This window comes from Coregonus lavaretus (assembly GCF_964263955.1).
Source record: "Coregonus lavaretus genome assembly, chromosome: 17".
Lineage (NCBI taxonomy): Eukaryota > Metazoa > Chordata > Actinopteri > Salmoniformes > Salmonidae > Coregonus > Coregonus lavaretus.
Genome location: NC_140004.1, coordinates 11,944,906 through 11,972,088, shown reverse-complemented (window position 1 = coordinate 11,972,088; position 27,183 = coordinate 11,944,906). Strand labels below are relative to the sequence as shown.

Genomic DNA, 27,183 nt, shown 5'->3' with positions numbered 1-27,183 from the left:
GTCTGAGGGATTCTATGCGATACCCCGCTGAGAGGGATGGAATATGTTCAGTCAGTGGGGTGTGTGTGTGTGAGAAAGAGAGAGAGAGAGAGAGCGAGAGTGTGCGTGTGCGTGACTAGCAGTACATTGTGAGCTGGAGCTAGCAGTACATTGTGAGCTGGAGCTAGCTGTACATTGTGAGCTGGAGCTAGCAGTACATTGTGAGCTGGAGCTAGCAGTACATTGTGAGCTGGAGCTAGCTGTACATTGTGAGCTGGAGCTAGCAGTACATTGTGAGCTGGAGCTAGCAGTACATTGCTTCTAGTTTATCTTGGCTGTGAGGGATCTTTTGCTATCACCCCAGTGCTGCCTGACCCTGAGTTAAAGAAACAGGCTTTTTCTCTTTAGTATGTCCTTGTTAAACACACTGGAGGTATCTCTCAATTATGCAGTGTATCCATACACTGGCTGGTGGTGGTAGCAGAGGCACCCTGGTAGTATGGTGGAGTGTGATGTGGTGCAATATGGGATTGAACTTTGATCTCATCAGCTCACTTTTGTTCAGTAGTAACGAGATGTGTTCATTGTGGGTGGTAGTCATCATGATGTGAATCACATGGATACAAGAACAGGCAAGGAAGAAAGCGAGATGGGAGAGGGAAAGAGAGAAGGATGGAGAAAGGAAAAAGATAAAGAGAGATGGAGATGGAGACAGAGAGAGAGAGAGAGAGAGACTTAAGAAGAGTTATGTAATGGTAAAATCAGATCTTGTGAGCGGTTAATTCAAGTTTCTGGATGTGTGCAATTCACCATCTGTGTGTGTGTGCGTGTGTGTGTCTATGCGGTGTATTCAATTCAATGACAATGACAGCTAATAAACAGCTAATAAACAGTTAATACAATTTCATGGACACAGTGTTAAGTCAGGCAGAACCCTTAACGGTACTTTATAGAGGCACTTAGCTTCTACAGTAGCCTCCACCATTCAATTTTTTTTGTTGTATTAATGGAAAATAAAACACTAATATATCTTGATTAGATAAGTATTCAACCCCAATACATCAATACATGTTAGAATCACCTTTGGCACTCTGATTATTTCTGGGTAAGTCTCTAAGAGCTTTGCACACCTGGATTGTTCAATATTTGCCCATTATTCTTAAAAAAATTATTCAAGGTCTATCAAGATGGTTGTTGATCATTGCTAGACAGCCATTTTCATGTCTTGCCATAGATTCTCATGCCGATTTAAGTCAAAACTGTAACTAGGCCACTCAGTAACATTTAATGTAATCTTGGTAAGGAACCAGTGTTTATTTGGCCTTGTGTTTTAGGTAATTGTCCTGCTGAAAGGTGAATTTGCCTCTTGTTGGAAAGCAGACTGAACCAAGTTTTTCTCTAGGATTTTGCCTGTGCTTAGCTCAATTCCGTTTCTTTTTATCCAAAAAAGACTCCCTAGTCGTTGCCGATAACAAGCTATGGGGCGGCAGGTAGCTTAATGGTAAAGAGCGTTGTGCCAGTAACCGAAAGGTCGCTGCTTCTAATCCCCGAGCCGGCTAGGTGGAAAATCTATTGATGTGCCCTTGAGCAAGGCACTTAACCCTAATTGCTCCTGTAAGTCGCTCTGGATAAGAGATTACTAAAATGTAAATGTAATACCCATAACATGATGCTGCCACCACCATGCTTGAAAATATGAAGAGTGATACTCAGTGATGTGTTTGCCCCAAACATAACACTTTGTATTCAGGATTTTACAGATAATTGTATTTGTGGGGTACAGAGATGCTGTAGTCATTTACAAATCATGTTAAACACTATTATTGCACACAGAGTGAGTCCATGCAACTTATTATGTGACTTGTTAAGCACATTTCTACTCCTGTACTTATTTAGGCTTGCCATAACAAAAGGGTTGAATACTTATTGACAGCTTTTTATTTGTAATTAATTAATTAACATTTCTAAAAACATAATTCCAATTTGACATCATGGGGTATTGTATGTAGATCAGTGACACAAAATCGCAATTTAATACATGTTAAATTCACGCTGTAACACAACAAAATGTGGAAAAAGTAAAGGGGTGTGAATACTTTCTGAAGGCACTGTAGTGTTGAGTTATGTCCCTGTTACATTCCAGACTTTACTATGCCCTGGGAGGAAACTAGGTGTAATTTCTGCGCACTTAATAGCGTCCTATAGAAGGTGACCATAGCTACCATGGAAGTAACACATTTGTAGTTACCTAAAGCTCTTTTCTGAAGACTATTCTATATTATGCATTTAGCATGTATTCTACAACTCAATGCCTTTTCCATAGAAGGAGGTTTGTGGTAGCATACCTATAGCACTTACTGTGTCAACTAGACGGATGAGCTTCTAATAGGGGTTAGCGTCAGTGTGGCATGTTTTGTGAGTGGCAAAGATTAGCCTGTGTTAGCGTCAGTAGCTAATCTCATTGAGGAGATTCTCCAGGGCATCATCAGTTCTATTTCCCTCTTGTGAGCTGCACTTCATCTTGAACCTCAGTACCAGACCTGCTGGTACTGACCTGCTGGTACCGCCCACAATACCTCCCACAATTATAAACCCTGCCCATCTGGTACTCCAGACGGGCTAAAGCAAACGCTCAAAGTATTTGAAAGATTTCAAATAGTATTTTAACCCAGGTCTGCTCTAACCTCAGTGCTCTGAATAGTGTCCTTATAAAAAAAAGAATCATATCTCATTATAGCCTCTTTGTTTTAAGCAGTGCCTTCATATTCATTTTCATGAAATACTCATATTGTATGTGTGTGAGAGAAAGAGAGAGAGAGAGGGAAAGAGAGAGTGCAGGTGAAGTGAACAGTTTGATTGTCTTTGTGATCAATTTGGCTCTTTGTGAAAGATGCTCCTGGGGCCACTTTGGGAAAACCTTGTTAGACTGAGTTAAATTGTGGCCTGAGGCGAGCTATTAGCGTCCATCCCTGAGAGACACATACACACTCACTCTCCCTCCCTCACACACACACACACACACACACACATTCTCCCTCTCTCACACACCCTCTCTCTCTCTCTCTCTCTCTCTCTCTCTCTCTCTCTCTCTCTCTCTCTCTGTGTCACACACACACACACATTCCAAGGCAAGTGTTGTAGTTTGGTTCCCCATGTAGTTTGGTCCAAATATTTTTGTATGCACCACTGTCTTCTCTGTGGATTACAGTAACACTTATTTTAGTATAATTGATATGTTTAGCCTCCATTCCTTTGGGTCCATGTGATTAGCTAGTGTCCTCCAACCAAGATGTGGCAGAATCTGCAGGTTTTTAATGCTATAGCTCTCTTGTTTTTCACTCTCTTTCTCCCTATTAGTCCCCTCTACCCTCCCCCTCTCTCACACACACAAACACACAACACACACACACACACACAATGTCATCTACAATTAGGATCAAGACCATAGGAAGAACAGTGTGAGGTTAAGGGAGGGTTAGGGGGCAGGCAGTGACAACAAAATGTTTTTTTCTCAAACCAGAAAAGGCGTGATGCTACGATGACATGTGCTCTAGGCATTCACTTATTCTTGTACACTCCAGCAAATACGTGATTTGGATAATTCTTATCATTAGCTCTGTACACAGTGTGTAGGCTACCCCTGCTCTCAGAGTAGAGGGGGAAAGACCAGATGCTGCGGTCACACACGTCATCCTTAGACTTGTTCCTTCCAGTCCAATGCGCCCCCCCCCCCCCCCCCCCACCCCCCCCCACCTCTCTCTCTCTCTCTCTCTCTCTCTCTCTCAGGCCTGAAAGAAAGCTCAGAGGTCAAGTCCGGGGAGGCCTTACAGGTCACAGAGGATGGTGTTGGGAAGGAGATAGTAGTGTCCTTGATAGGTAGACCTGAGGGGGCAGGGGGGTGGGAGGGATGGGATGGGGGCATTGGGATTGGGTCTACCCTGTGGAGTATTTCCCACGCCTCCCTTGCATGCCTCCCCATCTCAGGGCCACTCACTAGGAACCCCACAATGTGTTGTGTGGGCTTCACTTATAGTGTTTATATACATTTACATTTACATTTTAGTCATTTAGCAGACACTCTTATCCAAAGCGACTTACAGTTAGTGAGGGCATTCATTTTTTTTTTTTTTATATATATTTTTCATACTAACCGCAATAATATTTAATTGAATCCTCACATCCTCCCTCCTTCTCAAAGCACATTGGAGTAGATCTTAGGTTCCTCTCCTCTGATTTTCTCCTCCAATGCATTTTTAGAAGGAGGCAAGTAGAGGATGCAAGGAATCAAGGAAATACAATTGACATACACACCAGGAATTGGACTATTGTGAGGTCATCCTAGAGAACGAGGCTGGCCGACTATCCGTCTTGCTGCTGGATGAAGGGGTTGGGGATGGCTTCCATGCCGTCCTGAGGACAGATGAGCACCACGGACGTCCCTCTACAAACCACCAGGCCCAGCTGCCGCGTGTCCTCGGTCAGCTTGAACTGGTCGTCAGGATCCCACAAGTACTCAATGGTGCTATCCAATACCAGGTTCAACAGGGGGTCAAACCCCTTTAGAACTCCACTGGACTTTCTTTCTTCTTCTTCTCTCCTTCCTTGTTTCTGTCCTGGTTTCTGTCCGCCATTTTTAACCTGTTCCAGCCACACAGTATTTTTCTGTGCAGAAAATATTGTATACTCATACACACAGTTGTAGTTAATACATAGGATGTATAAATGCTATATAAACACTATCATGTGTGCGTACGTGTGAGTGCATTTGTACGTGTGTGTATACATATGTACACTTTTGTGTGCATGCATGTGTCTGTGTGTGTGTGCGTAAATCGATGCGTTGGACGTCAGCCAGTGGCCCCCTTCTGTTCGATCTCTGGGGTGTACAATCAGAACACAGAGCTGGATTCCATGAGCCCAATGCAGCTGATCCCAGACCTGCCCCATAAGCAATTACCCACAGAGCATTGCGGCCTTGCGGCAAACTGGACAAGCCTGTGCCCTCTGACACATAAGGGAGGGGAGGAGGGCAAAGGGGGAGTAACTAACATCCTTGATGCATCATGGCTACTGTCAACTGGACAAAGACATGTTTGCCCCACATCACACAGGCAGGCATCAGGGGAGGTTAGGGGGGAGGGGAGGGGGGATGGGCCCCTGACTGCCTGCCCTGCGTTATTCTTCACTCCAGCAGATTGTACGGACCCCATGGAGACAGTGCCAACCACACAGACAGGTCTGAGTAATTACCTACAATACCCGGCTGCTGCCACGATGCCAGAGCCGTCCAAGTGGGTCAATGTAGGCGTTAGTGACCCTAGTGAAAACACAGGTGCGAGGGTCCGGGAGAGTGTGTGTGTGTGTGTGTGTGTGTGTGTGTGTGTGTGTGTGTGTGTGTGTGTGTGAGCAGCAACACAAGTAGAAACATAACCCATATTGTTGCTATTCCACGGTCCTATCCCATGCAACAGCATGCTGAACACAGTATAGCCCCGGGTGTGTTTCTTTGTAACTAGTCCCCTCTAGCTAATAAATGAAACATGCATGTCCAGGCTGCCCCTCCTGTTCACGCTTACATAAATAGCCCCTACGGCTGTTGAAATACAGCAACACCTAGTGGTAGAAAGATCACTCCACAGTTTTAGAGGCGCTCAAGGTGAGGACGATTGCTGCTCCAATAAGGGCTGAGATTGCACTTGGTATTGATGTTATTTTTTGGGGGGGTGGGGGGATCAGCTATCAAATTTGCAGATAGAATTGGAGTCTGTGAAATAACATTACTTGCATCATTTCTAATCCCCTTTTTATATGTTTTATTATGCCCCTACTCCCCTCTTTCCTGGTTGGAGGACTTGGTGGAAAACATTACAATTCAATATATAACGTTTATTTCCTAATCATACTGGATTCTAAGTTTATCAGCCAATCAACCAATCACTCTAATCTTAATTCCAACCCTCAGATTTCCACAGACTAACCCATCTTTCCCAGTCCACTACCATTTTACTATTTCCTTTTGTAATACATTCTTCTATTTTACTGTGATGTCTTACGAGGGTCTTGAACCTCTTTATTTGTACCATTTCTACCGAGATTGCCCTAAAAAATGTATTGTTTACCTAACAGTATAATCATATTTTCCATTGATTGATCATGGTTTTTCAGATCTCCTAACAGTACTGTTTGTAGAACCATCTGGGACACAGACATTATGACTTAACAACCACTCCTGGACCTGACATACAAAAGCGAACCAAGGACAGAACCAAAAGAGATTTACATTTTAGTAATTCAGCAGACGCTCTTATCCAGAGCGACTTACAGTTAGTGAGTGCATACATTTTCATACTGGCCCCGCGTGGGAAACGATCCCACAACCCTGGCGTTGCAAGCGCCATGCTCTACCAACTGAGCTACAGGGGACTATTGATGATTGAGATGATCTATTGATCCTTGAGTCTGCACAAGGATGACTGTTCAATGCTATATTCACTACCAGTCAAAAGTTTGGACACATCTACTCATTTCTTTATTTTTACTATCTTTTACGTTATAGAATAATAGTGAAGACATCAAAACTATGAAATAACACATATGGAATCATGTAGTAACCAAAAACGTGTTAAACAAATCAAAATATATTTTATATTTGAGATTCATCAAATAGCCACCCTTTTCCTTGATGACAGCTTTGCACACTCTTGGCATTTTCTCAAGCATCTTCATGAGATAGTCACCTGGAATGCATTTCAATTAACAGTTGTGCCTTGTTAAAAGTTAATTTGTGGAATTTCTTTCCTTCTTAATGCATTTGAGCCAATCAGTTGTGTTGTGACAAGGTAGGGACAAGGTGTGGTCCTCTGTAGGTCAGCTGGTAGAGCACGGTGCTTGTAACGCCAAGGTAGTGGGTTCGATCCCCGGGACCACCCATACACAAAAATGTATGCATGCATGACTGTAAGTCGCTTTGGATAAAAGCGTCTGCTAAATGGCATATTATTATAGGGAGGTATACAGAAGATAGCCCTATTTGGTAAAAGACCAAGTCCATGTTATGGCAAGAACAGCTCAAATAAGCGAAGAGAAACAACAGTCCATCATTACTTTAAGACATGAAGGTCAGTCAATACGGGAAATGTCAAGAACTTGGAAAGTTTCTTCAAGTGCAGTCGCAAAAACCATCAAGCGCTATGATGAAGCTGGCTCTCATGAGGACCGCCACAGGAATGGAAGACCCAGAGTTACCTCTGCTGCAGAGGATAAGTTAATTAGTGTTACCAGCCTCAGAAATTGCAGCCCTAATAAATGTTTCACAGAGTTCAAGTAACAAACACATCTCGACATCAACTGTTCAGAGGAGACTGTGTGAATCAGGCCTTCATGGTCGAATTGCTGCAAAGAAACCACTACTAAAGGACATCAATAAGAAGAAGAGACTTGCTTGGGCCAAGAAACACGAGCAATGGACATTAGACCGGTGGAAATGTGTCCTTTGGTCTGGAGTCCAAATTTGAGATTTTTGGTTCCAACCGCCGTGGCTTTGTGAGAAGCGGTGTGGGTGAACGGATGATCTCCGCATGTGTATTTCCCACCGTAAAGCATGGAGGAGGAGGTGTTATGGTGTGGGGGTGCTTTGCTGGTGACACTGTCTGTGATTTATTTAGAATTCAAGGCACACTTAACCAGCATGGCTACCACAGCATTCTGCAGTGATACGCCATCCCATCTGGTTTGGGCTTAGTGGGACTATCATTTGTTTTTCAACAGGACACTGACCCAACACACCTCTAGGCTGTGTAAGGGCTAAGGCACTGCATCGCAGTGCTAACTGTGCCACTAGAGATCCTGGTTCGAATCCAGGCTCTGTCGCAGCCGGCCGCGACCAGGAGACTCATGGGCGGCGCACAATTGGCCCAGCGTCGTCCAGGGTAGGGGAGGGAATGGCCGGCAGGGATGTAGCTCAGTTGATAGAGCATGGCGTTTGCAATGCCAGGGTTGTGGGTTCGATTCCCACGGGGGGCCAGTATAAAAATAAAATAAAAAATGTATTCACTAACTGTAAGTCGCTCTGGATAAGAGCGTCTGCTAAATGACGTAAATGTAAATGTAAAATGTAAGGAGAGTGATGGAGTGCTGCATCAGATGACCTGGCCTCCACAATCCCCCGACCTCAACCCAATTGAGATGGTTTGGGATGAGTCAGACGGCAGAGTGAAGGAAAAGCAGCCAACAAGTGCTCAGCATATGAGGGAACTCCTTCAAGACTGTTGGAAAAGCATTCCAGGTGAAGCTGGTAGAGAGAATGCCAAGAGTGTGCAAAGCTGTCATCTAGGCAAAGGGTGGCTATTTCAAGAATCTCAAATATAAAATATATTTTGATTCGTTTAACACTTCTTTGGTTACTACATGATTCCATATGTGTTATTTCATAGTTTTGATGTCTTCACTATTATTCTACAATGTAGAAAATAGTACAAATAAAGAAAAACCCTGGCATGAGTAGGTGTGTCCAAACTTTTGACTGGTACTGTATATTGAGCATGTTCTTTGTGGCAAGAATTATATATAATAATTACTTAGGCCCATCGCTCCTATGAGGACATAGGCCATCGACACAGTGGTGTAAAGTACTTAAGTAGTACTTTAAAGTATTTTTACTTAAGTAGTTTCTTGGGGTATCTGTACATTACTTTACTATTTATATTTTTGACAACATTTACTTTTACTCCACTACATTCCTATAGAAAATAATGTACTTTTTACTCCATACATTTTCCCTGACACTCAAAAGTACTCATTACATTTTAAATGCTTAGCAGGACAGGAAGATGGTCCAATTCACGCACTTATCAAGTGAACATCCCTAGTCATCCCAACTGCCTCTGATCTGGTGGACTCACTACACACAAATGCTTCGTCTGTAAATTATGTCTGGGTGTTGGAGTGTGCCCCTGGCTATCCGTAAATTTAAAAAACAACAAGAAAATCGCGCCGTCTGGTTTGCTTAATATAAGGAATTTTAAATTATTTATTTTGATACTAAAGTATATCGATTACATTTACTTTTGATACTTAAGTATATTTAAAACCAAATACTTTTAGACTTTTAATCAAGTAATATTTTAATGAGTGGCTTTCAATTTTACTTGTCATTTTCTATTAAGGTATCTTTACTTTTACTCAAGTATGACAAATGGGTACATTTTCCACCACCGCTTCAACGACTCCTCTCCATCGCACTCTGTTCTGGGCAGTGTTTTCAGGCTCGTTCCACCCCATGCTGGTTCTCCTTGTATCTGCCTCAAGCTCCCGCCTCCAGGTGTTTCTCGGGAGCCCTCTTTTCCTTTTCCCTTGTGGGTTCCAGGATAGAGCTTGCCTGGTGATGTTGGAGGGGAGCTTTCAAAGGGTGTGGCCGAATCATCCCCATCTTCTCCTCTGGATCTCCTCTTCCACCGGGACCTGGCTGGTGGGCTCCCACAGGTCGATGTTACTGACTCTGTCCATCCATCTGTTGTTAAGGATGCGTCACAGGCACTTGTTTATGAAGGTTGTTGTTATTGTGGTTTTAGTTGTCTTCCATGTTTCCGAGCCATACAGCAGTACTGACCATACAGCATACTGACATTGGTGTTGAAATGACAGATTTTTGTATGTTGTTTTTATTTTCTTGGAGCTCCAGATGTTTCTCAGGGAGACGAAGGCTATTCTTGCTTTGTAATCTAGCCTCTACATCCTCCTCGGTTAGGGATACCTGGTCAGTTGCACAACTGAATGCATTCAACCGAAATGTGTCTTCTGCATTTAACCCAACCCCTCTGAATCAGAGATGTGCAGGTGGCTGCCTTAATCGACGTCATCGGCAGCCGGGGAGCAGTGGTTGTTGGGGGTTAACTGCCTTGCTCGAGGGCAGAACGGCAGATTTTTCCACCTTGCCGGCTCAAGGGTTCAAAACCAGCGACCTTTCGGTTACTGGCCCAATGCTCTTAAACGCTAGGCTACCTGCCACGCCTTGTTTGGTGATGATGCTGCCCCAGGTAGTTTTAGGAGCTGACGTTCTCCAGTGGTTCTTTGAGGGTGATTGGAAATGTGGATTTGTTGTTGAGCCTTATTATCTTGGTATTGTTTCTGTGGATATGGAGTCCTAGTTGGGATGATGTGGAGTCCAGGTCTGTTATTTTATCTTTGTCACGACTTCCGCCGAGGCTGTCTCCCCTCCTTGTTCGGGCAGGCTTCGGCGTTCATCGTCACCGGAGTACAAACCACTGCCGCCCCAATCATCATATCAATTGTCTTGTCAATCACACACACCTGGTTCTATTCCCCTAATTAGTCCATGGACATCGAGGGGGCCTCGAGCCATCCTGGATTTGAGGCGTCGGGGTGGGGGGCCTTCAGTACCTCGTGGGGGTGGGAGGGGTACGGTCCGGAGGAACGGTGCTGGGTACTGGTGAGGGATATCCTCGATCCCTCCATGTTACGGGATTTCCACCTTCGCCATCCGGCCTCGCCCTGCTCCGCGTCCTCCTGGCCGTCCCCGAGGCCGGGGTCGGCTGGAGCCGCGCGTCAAGGGGGGGTACTGTCACGACTTCCGCCAAGGCTGCCTCCCCTCCTTGTTCGGGCAGGCTTCGGCGTTCGTCGCCACAGGGTGTACTAACCACTGCCGCCCCAATCATCATATCAATTGTCTTGTCAATCACACACACCTGGTGCTATTCCCCTAATTAGTCCATGTATAAGTGTTCCCTCTGCCCCCTTGTCCTTGTGGGTGATTGTTTGTTGTAGAGGTTAGTAGCTCGGTGGAGCTCTTGTATTTGGTATCGACTGAAGTATTTTTCCCGTGTGCCTTGTATTTTCCAGTGTGCCCTGGAGTGTGTTTGACACATTTCTGCGTAAACCTGTATTTTCGGATTAAAGCCTGTTTCTGTGATTTACCCTCCTGCGCATGACTCCTTCAACACCACCTTATCACAATCTTGCATTTGCTGTTGACTGTGTGACAGAAGTGCTAGATCTTCCGCAAAGTTGAGGTCGTCCAACTGTGTCCATAGAAACCACTGTATGCCATTTCGCCTGTTCCCTGTTGTCTTCCTCATGATCCAGTCAATGGCTAACAGGAAAATGAATCGTGACAGGAGACATCCCTCTGCATGTTGTGCCATCATAGGTGGTGCGGATTTATATAACAGTTTAAAATGAAAAGAACGGATTGATGCATCAATTGTTGCTTTGTATATCAGTTCATAAACCCGATGCCATGGTTTTGGGGACATAAAAAAATCTCTTAACAACAATCTTGAATTTGAAGCGGCATAGTTATCAAACCTCTCGACTTTACGTGAAACTGATACATTTGACAATTTATACTAATCATTTTAGGCCATGCATTGTTTTTCATTGGAGGCAGACAACACATTTAATTCCTTTCTCTTTTGAGTAATTGCCTCTTCCATTTTTGTGGCAGAGATGCAATGAGTTTATTAAAATGTTGTATTGAGCATACATCGCCATACACCTTTGTTAATTGCTTGTGTGACATAATTGTACCATCCTTATTTACAATGTAATTCATAAACATGATACCTTCCTTATACATTTCTCCCAAGAAAATTGGTCTTTCCTCTATCAGTACATTGGAGTTTTGCCATATTATTTACTGTAATATTTGTTCTGCCTCTTCTGGAGGATGAAATTGGAATTGTAACCAACTCTGTATTGCCTCATTTAAAAAGGATGATACTTTAAACAGGGATCCATTGTCAATCCACCGGAAATGGTTGTATAACGGCAAAAAGACCCCTTTGAACCTTGCATGTGCCTCTCTTAGTAGCATGCTGCAAAACAAGTTTGGATTTAAATATAATTTCAGTATTATAATGGAGGCTTTAAGAGAGAGGTTTAATGCCTTAATATTTCATTGTTTTAACCCTCCTAACGCATGTTCATAATACAAATGTTGCCGTTTAACATTATCTGGTTTGCCATTCCAAATAAAATGAAAAAAATAAATGTCTTGCATGGCTTGAAAAGGACTCTCTTGGAGTCAGTAGAGTCATGAATAAATATGTAATCTGCGATATCAATAGAACATTAATCAGGGTAATTTTCCCATAGATGGACAGGTGTTTTCCTCTCCACAGTTTCAAGATCCTATCTATTTTTAAATGTTCTATCAAAGTTAATAGTAGCAAGATCGCTAAACTTTTCTGGGATATGTACACCAAGCACCTCAACTTCAACATCCACCCATTTAATCAGGAGACCACATGGCAATTTAAAGTTTTTATGTTGTCTTGCTTTGTGCTCATATCCTCTGTTTGTGTGTGTTCTTTATAAATTGAGTTATGGTAAGCCAGTGCTCATGTATGGGTGCTCCCATCTCCTCTAATGAAGCTAATTAAGGCTCTATTTAGAGAGATGGGAACCCAGGAGACTGAGTGGAGTTCCTCACTTCATTAAAAATCAATTAACACACTCGACTCACTGCACCAACCAGACTACCTTAGAAAACTGTCTCTCTTACATTACTGTAACCCACCTGTTCTGACTGTATGTTGGTCTCTCTCTCTCTCTCTCTCTCTCTCTCCTCTCTCTCTCTCTCCTCTCTCTCTCTCTCTCTCTCTCTCTCTCTCTCTCCTCTCTCTCTCTCTCTCTCTCTCTCTCTCTCTCTCTCATCTCTCTCTCTCTCTCTCTCTCTCTCTCTCTCTCTCTCTCTCTCTCTCTCTCTCCTCTCTCTCTCTCTCTTCTCTCTCTCTCTCTCTCTCTCTCTCTCTCTCTCTCAAGAGATTGTGGGGCTGAGCTCCTCTTAGCCATGGAATCGCCAGCACTGCACTCCGGCTCTTACATAACCTTTAGATAACACACAGCCAGAGGGTCAGAGGGCAGCCACGCCCACACAGCCAGCCAGTCAGAAGGCCTAGGTATCATTAATGCAGCTATTTATATGCTATCTATGTGTTCTAAATATTGCCAAACTCATGTAGAATAGGCTCCTGAAGCACGTGTTCCATATATACAGTAGTAACTGCACTCAATCTACCTGTCTGCATTACTACTATGTAAATACACAGTTTTAGAGCTGCATGGTGAAAAATACGACCATAGTGTTGGTGCACCAAGTGAGAGGAGGCAGTAAGAAGGGTAGGATGGTGATAGTAAGCAAGAAATACTCCAGAATTTGGTGAACATCACTTCCTGTAGGCGTGTGTGTGATATCTCAGCAAATCATTGCTCTGACAGCCAGACGACAGAAGCGAGTGGGTGGTCGTCTTAGCAACAGCCAAGCTGTCATGACTGGCTCCTTATTCCACCTGACAGGCCCAGTGGCTATGCACACACTCTCTAACACACACACACACAAACACACACACACACATATTCTGAAACACACACTCTCTAACACACATAAGAATACAGACGCCTACACACAAACTCACATACACAAAATCCCCCAAAAGCTTACACACTCATACACACTCACCCACATGAACACAGAAACATTGACAGCTGGATTATAATCTTTGTCGGTTCACACACCCCTCAAGCCGTTATTATAAACTGTAGACTGGTCAGTTGATAAATGCGTTTTTAAGCTGTCCATCCTTGAAGTTCAATTAGGAGTTGTTCCTAAAGGAGCTACAAAGAGGCATTCTGGGATATATAGCAGAATGTGGTTGTAAAAGAGAGCGGTGGAACACACATACACACACACACAAAGAGTTTTGTTCTCTGTTTATTACTGCCATTTCCTGCAGCACAACTGACCTGTTTTTCACAATATAAATAGACATCTTCACTGCATCACACTGTGTGTGTGTGTTCCTTCCCAGTCCGGCCCAGTCCAGCCCGCTGCGCTGACCCAGTTTGGCACTGGCCAGGAACTGGTGGAAATGGGTCACCTCTAGAACCAACCCAGAGAGTCCTTTCTTCATAACACTCACAGTCCCAGTCCACACACAGCAGCTGTGGACTTCAAACACACACACACCCCGAACACACAGTTAATGACTCTCATTCACAATGTGTATGTAGGGCTTGTAGATCGATAAGGGAAAGGGAAAGGAAAAGGTAGAAGATTATATAAATGGGGGTTTGAAGAGGGTCAGTAAGTACAAACTGTCCTGTCTGCTGAGGGTTTTCAGCTCTCAAGAGGGCCTTGTCTTACCCCTCGTCAGTCTTAACCCCTACTCTACCTCTTCTCCACTCCCACATGAGTGGCTAAGTGTGTGGCCGACCAATCGTGAGGCTGAAATAATGTTACAAAGACTGTTACAGTATATGGAGTCTCCATAACCCATACATGAAATTGGACATTGTTATCTTCAATCTTTCAATTTCTGTCTATCTTGCTGATTATGTGTCTGTCTGTCTGTCTAGAATATAATAGTGTCCTGGGTTGGGTGGGGTCAGGAACTAACTAACCTTGTGTCACCACATGGTCTTAGACTCCGGGGTCAGAGAGGTCATGGTCATTAAACCCCTAGTCGGACCCTCTCTGACTCAGGCTTTGTGGGGGGAGTGGGACGTCCCTCCCTGGGTAAAGAAGTACAAGACCGCTCCAGTTTAGACAGCAGACAACTCTGAGTAGTCATCATCTCCCTGAGCTAATCCCATTATGACACTGTATACACACATGCACACAGATGACATACAAACCACATACACACACTCCATAAACACTGCTGATGCTCATCAGACCAATTAGGTCCTGGACGTAAACCATTTAGACACCCACACAACATGCATATGCACACAATCATTACCACACACACATTAAAACACCTGTTATCCTGTTGTAGCTGCAACACAGAGCGGTGTGTGTAGGCTACATGTGTTTATGCATGTGTCTCCACGGAAAATGAAAACGGATGCAATAGGTAAGAAATACTTTTGGACATTGCCTTTGACCGCAAATTACTACATTAATATGAGAAGCTCGGGTTAAAATGTTAGAAGATTAACCCTTTGTAATTTCTCTGTGTACTTTGCAGTTTTTCTGCTATTGCTCTACCACAGATCGTAATGAATCCTTGGTTGTGTTCATTAGGGCACACATAAAAATAATGTTTGTAACGTAAAACGAAAAGTAGTGTTTCTTATTGGGCAAATCCAGGTAGTCCCTTCCTGTTTCTGTAAATTTTTCTTCCGTTTGGTTCCTAATGAACACAACCCAGTTGGGGTCCCTTGTTTTGTGTAGTTTTGTGCTATTGTCAGGGTCATCAAAGTTCTATGTGTTTTTATCTGTTTCAGACTAAATCTGAAGGCTATTAATTCTCGTAGATTTGTGGAATATTACTATTTCAGAAACTGAAAATAGGACAACTTCTAGGGCTCTATTCAATCCGTATCACAGACGTTCAGCGTTACAGCGTGATTGAAATTTAAAGGCAATGTTCCCGTGTTAGCGGAGACTGCATTCACGGTAAATGCTGCATATGTCGGTTCAATCGGAAATTACCTTTACATTTCTAACGTGCAATCTGTAACGCTTCAGCGATACAGATTGAATAGAGCCCTAAAGCCTCGTTCATAATACCCATAAACACTCCGTTACGTTGTGCCGGATGTCATGCATTTCAATGGAAACATCCACAACGTAGTTGAAGGCTCCGTCACGAAACGGGCACCGCATACTTTGAAAATGTTCAACCTTTGTGGAGATGGCTTTATGGTATAGCGAGCAACTTGTAAACAATTACCCATTCCTATAAGTGAGTACTATTTTAATGGTAATATTAAAAAAATAAACATGTTTAAAAAAGGTATAATCTTATATCATAAATAGGACTGGTGGAGTTATGTCACACATGCAGCTAACAGAAATATATGGAAATGTCTGCTCTACCCAGATTTACAACCAACTAATTGCAGCATTACCGCAAAAATTAAAGAGGCAAGTTTCATTTAAAGACCAAAAAATTGACAGCTGTGCCATATAGATTGCAAAATAGTTGGGAAGAGATTTTCGATGTACGGATTCCATGGCACATGGTTTATGAACTGATACACAAAACGACTTATAATTTTTATGATTATACAAAATTCTTGCAACCAATAGAATGTTAAATATATGGGGGATAGAACCATCCCAGCTCTGCAGATCTTTCTGCGAAGAGACAGAATCATTAGATCATTTGTTATGGTATATGTAGCTTGTTTTTGGTCGCAGGTTCAGGAATGGCTGAAGAATTGCAACATTTACCTGGAGCTAACTCTGCAAATAGCACTGCTGGGTGATTTGAAAAGTCATAGTCAATCGATCAATAATATAATAATAGTTTTAGCAAAAATGTTTATTTAATTTACAATCTGTAGAAACTATGAAGGTTCAGAACTTTTGTGAAACATCACGGCACAGTTGAAAAATATATGGCAAATATAAATAAAAACTGGATGGTCTTCAGAGATAGATGGGAGGGGTTGAGGGTAGCTGAAGGATTAAAAACAAACAAAAGATAACTACTGTAAAATACATTGTGTCCGTAAAATGTATATACAGTTGAAGTCGGAAGTTTACATACACCTTAGCCAAATACATTTAAACTCAGTTTTTCACAATTCCTGACATTTAATCCTAGTAAAATTTCCTTTCTTAGGTCAGTTAGGATCACCACTTTATTTTACGAATGTGAAATGTCAGAATAATAGTAGAGAGAATGATATATTTCAGCTTTTATTTCTTTCATCACATTCCCAGTGGGTCAGAAGTTTACATACACTCAATTAGTATTTGGTAGCATTGCCTTTAAATTGTTTAACATGGGTCAAACGTTTCGGGTAGCCTTCCACAAGCTTCCCACAATAAGTTGGGTGAATTTTGGCCCATTCCTCCTGACAGAGCTGGTGTAACTGAGTCAGGTTTGTAGGCCTCCTTGCTCGCACATGCTTTTTCAGTTCTGCCTACACATTTTCTATAGGATTGAGGTCAGGGCTTTGTGATGGCCACTCCAATACCTTGACTTTGTTGTCCTTAAGCCATTTTGCCACAACTTTGGAAGTATACTTGGGGTCATTGTCTATTTGGAAGACCTATTTGCGACCAAGCTTTAACTTCCTGACTGATGTCTTGAGATGTTGCTTCAATATATCCACATAATTTTCCTTCCTCATGATGCCATCTATTTTGTGAAGTGCACCAGTCCCTCCTGCAGCAAAGCACCCCCACAGCATGATGCTCGGTGCTTCACGGTTGGGATGGTGTTCTTCGGCTTGCAAGCACCCCCTTTTTCCTCCAAACATAACGGTGGTCATTATGGCCAAACATTTCTATTTTTGTTTCATCAGGCCAGAGGACATTTCTCCAAAAAGTAAGATCTTTGTCCCCATGTGCAGTTGCAAACCATAATCTGGCTTTTTTATGGTGGTTTTGGAGACTTCTTCCTTGCGTGTGCAAAGCTGTCATCAACGCAAAGGGTGGCTATTTGAAGAATCTCAAATATAAAATATATTTTGATTTGTTTAACACTTTTTTGGTTACTGCATGATTCCATATGTGTTATTTCATAGTTTTGATATCTTCACTATTATTCTACAATGTAAAAAATAGTAAAAATATTGAAAAACCCTTGAAAATGATGCAGACAACTACAATCTATCTGCATTATTAAAGCTGGTCTATAAAACACAAAATATATATATATATTATCTGACTGTTGCCTCCCGTTTAAATATATTTTGATGGTAAGGAGCTTTGATTTTGATGATAATTGTTAGGTTGAGGTTGCTAGCTACAATGGTATCTTCAACCTAGCCTAGCTTTTAGCTAGCTAACGTTAGCTGCTCTGCAGTGCAAGCTAGCTTGACTTGCAGTAAAGTTAGAGAAACAATTTGAGGAAAAAATAACTAAACAAAACATGTTTTGTTATCACCTGAAATGTCTGTTTAGTCAGTTAATAACCATCTTACCTGGTTCTACCAAGTGCAGGTTCAGGTACAGAGAGAATATTAGGGAATTGTTGCTTTGGATAAGCCAGTGTGCAGCGCAAGGAACAGCGTGGGAGGAAGAAAATCATTTAGGATTAGATTGAGTGTATAATCTCTTTATAGTGAGTGTACAGTCTCAGCAGATATGTGCCATCTATCTCTCTATCTATCACTCTCATTCTCCATCTTGAACTACGTGGCTACACTGGTTACTGTGGTCACTGGACGCTCCTAATGGTTTCTGTGTGCGGCGATTTCAGACCTACAGTACAGTCCTACAGTACACTACATTTACACTACGAGTGAGCGAATAAATGAAGATACTTTGATGATGTAACCCCATTACAATCCTGGGACCACATCTAAGGACCCCTGCTCGTCCTCATGACATAAAGTATGTCACTAGTGTTCCTGTCATTACCACTACAGAAAACACTGCTAAAATTAACAGGATGTCCCAATGTCACAGTGACCTGTTGACTGGAGAGGTTCCTTCTGATTGGTAGTGCTGTGCCCCTTCACTGGGTCACATGTGACAGAAACACACACACACACACACACACTCTAATGACCCCCCGACAGAGAGGGAAAAATTGAGTGGCCATTAATTCTGGTACAGTACAGGCAAGTGTGTGTGACACAATAAAACGGTTATGTAACCCAGGTGTGTGTCTTTTCCCCTCCCCCTCTCTCTGTCCGCAGCCCAAATCGAAGTTATACCATGCAAAATTTGTGGAGACAAGTCATCAGGAATCCACTATGGGGTCATTACGTGTGAGGGCTGCAAAGTGAGTTCTCAACACAGCTATGTTGTTTCCTCTGTCCATCATTCTCCTCTGTCATTTGGTTTTATATCTCCTTTCTTATTCCGTCGTCTCCTTACTTCTCTCCGTGAGATCTTTTCTATTATATTATTTTGTTTTCTTTCCACATCTTTTCTTTTATTTCCAAAACATTGACCAAACAACGTTAACTGACCGCTCGTGTTTGTGATTGTCCTGTAGGGGTTCTTCAGACGTAGTCAGCAGAACAACGCTGCATACTCCTGCCCTCGCCAGAGGAACTGCCTGATCGACAGGACCAACCGAAACCGCTGCCAACACTGTCGTTTACAGAAGTGTCTCGCACTCGGAATGTCCAGAGATGGTGAGACCGGTTAGACACACACATGCGCGTACACACAAATACATGCACAAACACAAGTGTAGACACTTGCTTACTTAAAGGGATAGTTTGCGATTTTGGCAATGAAGCCCTTTGTCTATTTCCTAGAGTCAGATGAACTCCTGGATATCATTTTTGTCTCTGCGTACAATATGAAGGAAGTTAGAGGTAGTTTCGCGAGCCAATACTAACTAGATTAGCGCAAAACCTGGAAGTCTTCAGACACAGCTAGCGTCTGCTAGCATGCTAGCTGTATCCGAAGACTTTCGGTCTTTGCGCTGCTAGGGCTAACGCTAGTTAGCATTGGCTTGCGAAACTACCTTGAACTTCCTTCATACTGGGCGCAGAGACAAAAATGGTATCCATGAGTTCATCTGACTCTAGGGAAGTAGATAAAGGGCTTCATTGACAAAATCCCGAGCTATCCCTTTAAGATTGTCAACTACACATACCATTTACACTATTATTGTCATCTCTAAAATGTAAAAGCACAGGTGAAGCTGAGAGAGAAAACAAACACAATGTGACTAATAAAGAACCCTCCCTCTGTGTGTAGCGGTGAAGTTTGGCCGCATGTCAAAGAAGCAGCGAGACAGCCTGTACGCCGAGGTGCAGAAGCACCAGCAGCGGATCCTGAATGAGCGGCAGCAGCAGACTGGTGAGGCCGAGGCCCTGGCGCGCGTCTACTCCTCCAGCCTCACCAACGGCCTCAGCACCCTCAACCACGAGATCGGAGGCACCTACGCCAACGGCCACGTCATCGAGCTTCCCAAGGGTCAGGTGAATGGTGGTGCCCCGGGCGGCTACTACCACGGAATGGACTCCACCCAGCCCTCCCCGGATCAGTCAGGCCTGGACATGGCGGGCATGAAGCACATCAAGCAGGAGCCTGTGTACGACCTGACCCCTGTCACCAACCTGTTCAACTACAGCACCTACCAGGACAGTCAGCTGGCGCCAAGCAACGTCAGCATGGGAGAGCTAGGTAACTAAGGGTTAGGGTTAAGTTCATTCAAAGATGTTCAATTGGACCATCAGTGCACCCTCAAAAACATTAGGTGCATGATGAGGCCTGAGTGTTGTACTGGGTAGGAAGACACCAGGCCTTAGTTGATGATTTGAACAGGAAGGTGTCATGGCGAGGCTAAGTGTGATAAGCTGTCAGTGTGATAAGCTGTGTGAGGGACATGAGATCAGACATGCTTGAGAGAGAGAGAGAGAGAAGAGAGAGAGAGAGAGAGAGAGAGAGAGAGAGAGAGAGAGAGAGAGAGAGAGAGAGAGAGAGAGAGAGAGAGAGAGAGAGAGAGAGAGAGAGAGAGAGAGAGAGAGAGAGAGAGAGAGAGAGAGAGAGAGATTTTTGTCCTCTTCTTTCAGCAGGGTTATAAGAGAAGGCCTGCTATATTGCTGAAGTTGCTCATCGCAGATGTAAAGAGTTGACCATGCATCATATTGAAGCTCAGCCCATCAATGCAGGAAAACCCTGTGAGATTGCAGAGTGAAGCTTGAGTGTTGCCTGCCTTACTAAGGTTGCAATGTCAACTCAGCTGAACACAGTTTTACTAGTGCACTCTATATTGGAGTTTTCACATACTCGGATGGGAGTATACAATACATTACCTGATTCTTGTAAAGATCCGTTCTGCTGTTGTCTATACCCCGTTTCAATTAGCCCCAGGATTCAGACAACATTTTTTTCTACAATTCAGATTCAGATACATAAAAATAAACTTTGTCCCCAGACTGGTGGGGACTTGCATGAAGACTGAAACTTTCGGAATTTGAATAAAGTTAAATAAAGTTTTCACTAAATGTATGAACGGTTCATCAGTTTCACACTCCATAGACAATGAATGGTAAGCTACCGTTTTGCTACAATTTTGATCAAAGTGTGTGTCTGACTCTGTCTCTTCTCTGTCCTCTCCCCCTCTCCCTCCATAGATCGTATTGCCCAGAACATTATAAAGTCTCACCTGGAGACCTGTCAATACACAGCAGATGAGCTCCAGCAGCTGGCCTGGCAAACACACTCCTACAATGACATCAAGATGTACCAGAGCAAAGTGAGTGTGACTAGTGTGTGTGTGTGTGTGTGTGTGTCACAGGAGGTTGGTGGCACCTTAATTGGGGAGAACGGGCTTGTGGTAATTACTGGAGCGGAATCAGTGGAATGGTATCAAATACATCAAAAACATGGTTTCCAGGTGTTTGATGCCATTCCATTTGCACCGTTCCGGCCATTATTATGAGCCGTTCTCCCCTCAGCAGCCTCCTGTGGTGTGTGTGCGTGCGTTCCTTGTGACCAGCCGAGTTTACACTGCTCACTAACCTACAACCTCTGAGCACCCCCCAACTTTACTGTCATCCAATGTCTCTTTTGTTCCCTATACCAACTGCCCTCATTCTCTCCAAAACTCTGCTTGTCTATAGAATCTCACCCCCCTCTCTTTCTGTCTCTTTTATTTCTCAAGTTCTCTCTTTCTCTGCTCATTTCTCCTACTTCTGTTTCTATCTCTCTCGCTCCTTTTCTCTGCCTGTGTGTGTGTGTGTGTGTGTGTGTGTGTGTGTGTGTGTGTGTGTGTGTGTGTGAAACAGCAGTAGTTCCTTTATATCACTGTGACTTCTCTCATTCCTCTGTGTCTAATGGATTATGGGTCATTACAGAAGAACCCTTTGAAATATTCTCCATAGAGATTCATCTTACAGACAGACATTATAGAACACACAAAGGCAATTTGCTGATATTGTACTTTGGATATTCTGAGTAGCGAGGGAGCTGACTATTTTATAAGTAGGCATTTTCCAAATTCCTGTCTTTGTATTGTACTTCATTGAACTGTAAAAAGGGATGACTTACCCAAATACAACTCTGCGTGTCTTGTTGTGTGCATAGTCCTGTGGCATAAACAATACGGTTTGTATTTGCACTTGCAGAAGTGCTATAGCAGTGTTTGAAAAGTGTGTATATGAGCCGTCATAACACACGCATTGATAGGTCTGCACAGATGTCCCTAACATGCCAACGTGTGTATTTCTCTGCAGACGCGAGACATGCTGTGGCAGCAGTGTGCCATCCAGATCACCCATGCCATCCAGTATGTGGTGGAGTTTGCCAAGCGCATCTCAGGCTTCATGGAGCTGTGCCAGAACGACCAGATCCTTCTGCTAAAGTCAGGTGAGCTGACACTGTTGACCCACTGGAAACAAGCTGCTTGAAACAACCACGTTTCCACGTCCTTAAAAAAAGATGTTTTATCAACGATGTAGCACCAACATGAAAAACGTATTGGATTAGCAAAAAGTCATCAACGTCTCTTTCTCTCGATCTAGGTTGTCTGGAGGTGGTCCTGGTTAGAATGTGTCGGGCGTTTAACCCGCTCAACAACACAGTGCTGTTTGAGGGGAAGTACGGGGGCATGCAAATGTTCAAAGCCCTAGGTAAGGCACTGCTGCTAGCGCTACTGTACCACCTCCATCAACTGCCATCTAAGTAGCATGATGTACTACACTACCCATAATGCTCTGGACAAGATATAACTATGACAATGAATTGACCACCGCTTTATTGTCTCTCTCAGGCTGTGACGACTTGGTCAGCGCAGTGTTTGACTTTGCCAAGAGTCTGTGCTCTCTGCAGCTCACTGAGGAGGAGATCGCTCTGTTCTCCGCAGCAGTGCTCATCTCCACAGGTCAGTACTGACTACACACAGCCACAGCTAGCCTTCTGCTGCCACCTACAGGCAAACCTTACTGATGTTATTGCCTGGCTGGAGAATGCTGCTGTCACAGTGATTGACATGTGCTGCATTACTGAAGCTGTCTTTATTATTAGTAAGACAGACACGATTTATTCCTAGATTCCTGCCTTTATAGGGAGTTTTACGTAGCCACCATGCTTCTACATTTTACATTTAGTCATTTAGCAGACGCTCTTATCCAGAGCGACTTACAGTTAGTGAGTGCATACATTTTTTCATACTGGCCCCCCGTGGGAAACGAACCCACAACCCTGGCGGTGCAAGCGCCATGCTCTACCAACTGAGCTACAGGGGACTACTACACCTGCATTGCTTCCTCTTTGGGGTTTTAGCCTGGGTTTCTGTATAAGCACTTTGTGACATCTGCTGATGTAAAAAGAGCTTTATAAATACATTTGATTGATTGATTCACATGTGGTTGTGTGTTCCTTTGTCAGACCGGCCGTGGCTGATGGAGCCCAGGAAGGTGCAGAAGCTCCAGGAGAAGATCTACTTTGCGCTGCAGCACATCATGCAGAAGAACCACATGGATGAGGACACGCTGGCTAAGGTAGGGCGCATCACCGCACAGATCACTGAGCCTCATACAGTACAGCTGTTGTGAGGCTTCACATTGGCATCGAAGAGAGTTACACCTAGGCGCTGTTAGATGGCAGCAGGGGCGCAACTTTGGTTTTAAAAGTGGAGGGGACAATTATTTGGTTAAAAAATATCCAGTCGGATAAACACTCCAAACAGCCTACCCGACCACTCGGAGGTGTCTGCGTGGTCCTAAAGCACACTGTTGCCTCGTTTTGTATCACATTCCAATGATAAAACTGGGGGGGGGCTGGATGGCAGTGTATTTTAGACAACCTTTTTCACTTTAGCTGCGGTTTGTACAGCCTGAGACTTCTTGACCTCTGACTCCTCTCTGTCCTCTGTAGCTGATTGGTCGGATCCCCACGCTGTCGGCCCTGTGTACTCTCCACACCGAGGAGCTACAGGCCTTCCAGCAGCTTCATCCCGAGACGGTCAATGTGCTCTTCCCCCCGCTCTACAAGGAGCTGTTCAATCCCGACCCCAATGCAGCCATCAGCATACCCAAGTGACTGCCTACGGTCCAATCTCAGAGAGTGGACCACAACGTGGCCATGGATGCATCATTACCGCAACCGCAAAGCCCGGACCCCAGGCCCGGACCATCCAGACACTTACAGCCGCAAACACTAGGAATGTCCAGCACTTATCCGACCCTATTCACCGATACAGTCTAAAGAATGTATATAATGCACCTATGACCAAGGGGCTCTTCAGAACTGATCAGAAATGTACAGACTTTAACTAGCAAATGTAAACTGTCTTTTAACTGGGTAAGTCAATTTGTTTATCTTATTTTTTTTTTTTTTACATGATATTGTGATATTGAAGGTGGGGAGGGATTCAGAAAAGCTATTGTAGATATTCTTTAGCACAGAGCGGATTCCAGTATTACTTCTTGTTCTGTTATTATTTTAGTCCTAATTTAAAACTACAGCAGCCCTATGTGGCTGATACCTTGTCGATGTGTTTTTGTATTTGATAGATTCATGTGTACAGTATTTGTAAAGTTTAAATGAGACTTGTTAAAGAATATTGGGTTAAACCTGGGGGGTGATTTCTGTAGGTCGAGAAAACTTGTCTGGGCTCTGTTGATATGTGAAGATGGTATTGCATCTTTCAGTTGAGAACTATTAAACTGTAAAAGAAGGATTAAAACAATTATGGCTACTTTTCAAGGTGAAGATATGTACATACATATTCTATTTTGGGTGAAAAAAAGGTTCTGGCAGATTGCCATCCTGCCAGCCCCCCTAAACCTACCATCACCTCTCTCCACCTCTCTCCACCTCTCCCCACCTCTCCCCACCTCTCTCCACCTCTCCCCACCCCACCTAGCCAAAACTACTGTGTTGATCTTGGTGTCTTTTCATGATGGCTTACTTAGCCAGTGAATATAAGAACCACAGTCACTGCATAAACCTCTTCCTCTCTACATCCCCCTCATTTTGCACAATCTACGCCCATCCTAATCACTGGGCAGTTTATATGAAGAATACTTTCTCTCTCTTTCTCTCTGAGGAGATATAACTTTCACACTGCTTTATCCTTATTCTTGCATTTCTCTGCTCAGCCTCATCCTTCTAGAACAGTCAATCACAGGGTAGTCATGATTAGCTAGAGTGGATACGCCAGTATGTCCACTGATCAGTTCTTTCCATTTGACTGACAATATTCGGACATTCAATCTTTCAGATTAAAATGGAAACTTGAAACACACTCCACATTACAGAGAGTGCTCTCTGGGACTGTAGATCTTGCACTGTTTATTCTAGAACAGGGGTAATAGATATTCTTCACTGAAACGTTTGCCACTTAAAGTTGCAATACATTGTACAATCTTTATAGTAAACTATGATAGACAATCACTTCCTGTTTTGTTTTATTTATTAACATTTTAGAATGTTTTTCAAATGCTTTTTAAATGTTAATGTTGAAGATCTTCGAGGATTTCCTTAGATGTTATAATAGACACGTTTCCGTGTTTCGCACAGTTGCCAAATCCCTCTGAGCTTTTAGTGGAGACTAGATGCTAGCCAGTGCCAGTGTACAGAACAGTATGACCTGAAACATTATCCTCGACTTCCTATATCTATTTCCCCAGACCCTTTCCCATATGCAGTGAACACTATGTTGTCCTGTCATCCTCTGTACACACAGAGGATGAGCTTCTCCTAGTCATAGCTTTCCCCCCCAACCCCCTGCGCCCCCATTCCATACCCAAAAAGTAGTTCCCATCCCTCTCCCCTCATAGGTCAGAGGTCAGTTAAAGACAATCACTCGCATTTCGATGCACTACACAGCATCTTTCTCAGGGAGCAACAATTTTTCTGTCTTTGCATAAAAATATCATTTTTATATTTTTGAAAAATGTAAGCATTTTTTTGGAGATATAAATATGCTGGTGGCTCCCAGTGAAGGAACCTACCCAGACAAGGCTTGTGTGTGTGTGTGTGTGTGTGTGTGTGTATATGTATCTGTGTGTGGGAAAGATTCACTGTCCGGGTGCATTTTGAGTCCATATAAATGGGGAGAGCTATTATCTACAATAGTCCCAGAAATTCATGTTCATAATGTCCTGAAAATAACATTTTCAGGTGCGTTCATAAAACCACCCGTTCTAGATGTGCTGCTTGTGTTACAATGAAGGAAGACCATAACTAAGCTGGCGTCCAACCATTCCATGCCTATAGGACAGTGAATTCAACCCCACTTTGTCTTTATTTTCCCTTTCTAGACTGTGAATCGGGGGGTTGGGTTTGGGGGACGGGGTTGGGGGACGGGGTTGGTAATCTGAGTGACAAATCAACACTGTAAGGTACTGTAGCAATAATATCTGGAAAGAATTTACTACTGTATTGTAAGATTATTTTAATTTTATTACCATTACTATTATTATTGTTATTATTATTATTACTACTACTCTTATATTACTATTAGCCTATTGTCGTTCTGTTATCTTTGCATGCCGTTTCATGGCAATGAAACATTGGGGCTTTTGTGTTTTCTCATGCGATGCTGTGGGTCAGGGGTGGGATTGATGGGTTGGTTTGGGAGGGGCGGGAGGTGGGGTTATTTTATTCTGAATGTTATGGAGTAGCGTGTTCAGCGTGAGGGACTGAACGCATTATGCGCCTTTTACTCCATCAACAGACACCACGGAGCGCAAACAAATGTGGTTGTTATCCCAACGAGACCACTGGACAAAGTGTGCTGACATTTTATATACTTAATCAAAAACATTTCACATACTTAGTCAAATACACTCCACCCCAACTTATGCCTCCTTAGAGAACCCGTGCATATGTGTGTTTGTGTGTGTGTGCGGGCTTGTGTAAGAGAGAGAGAGGCTGAAAGAGAGTGAATGAACGAGAGAGCGGGAGAAATTGAGGTTCTTTGCTCTATTGACGCTTTGTATGCTTTCTTAATGCATTAATAATGTGTGCTATTGGAGTAGTGTTGAAACTGTTAATTTATTGATTAGAATGTCTTTGCTTCCCATGATGAGAAAGTAAAGTAAATGTAGCATCTGTGACCAAAACTCTTAAAAAGGTACTTGGGGTAAAGAAGAAAAAAAAAAAAGGGGAAAAAAGGAACACGTTTTTTCAAGTGCCATAGTTAGAGAGGACGAGATGGATTGGCGAAATGGGAAATAGTTGCTTTACTGTTGAGTTTACTTGAGAACCAATCAAAAAGGGGAATTTTGAGGGCAAGTGTATATTTGATTACATTGTATTGTTTGTTTATATATTTGCTTTTTTCACTTGTTGAGTCAGCTCAAACCTTA

The 27,183-nt window shown here is 43.2% G+C and overlaps 1 protein-coding gene and 1 pseudogene across 2 annotated transcripts; one reads left to right on the top strand and one right to left on the bottom strand.

Annotated features, from left to right (window-relative positions):
- Window positions 1-4,338: 4,338 nt before the first annotated feature.
- Window positions 4,339-4,610, bottom strand: LOC311144699 (U6 snRNA-associated Sm-like protein LSm7; annotated as a pseudogene). The gene has a single exon. The product of its transcript is annotated as a U6 snRNA-associated Sm-like protein LSm7 (transcript).
- Window positions 4,611-5,253: 643 nt separating this feature from the next.
- On the top strand, window positions 5,254-24,569 carry LOC311145023 (nuclear receptor ROR-beta-like; the record flags this gene model as incomplete). The annotated part of the gene is made up of 10 exons (XM_084181229.1): window positions 5,254-5,311; window positions 18,601-18,686; window positions 18,903-19,044; window positions 19,619-20,047; window positions 21,001-21,122; window positions 22,102-22,234; window positions 22,390-22,497; window positions 22,638-22,748; window positions 23,255-23,367; window positions 23,744-24,569. The coding sequence occupies 10 exons, from the start codon at window positions 5,254-5,256 to the stop codon at window positions 23,906-23,908; spliced, it is 1,467 nt and encodes a 488-aa protein (XP_084037355.1). The 3' UTR covers window positions 23,909-24,569.
- Window positions 24,570-27,183: the final 2,614 nt, after the last annotated feature.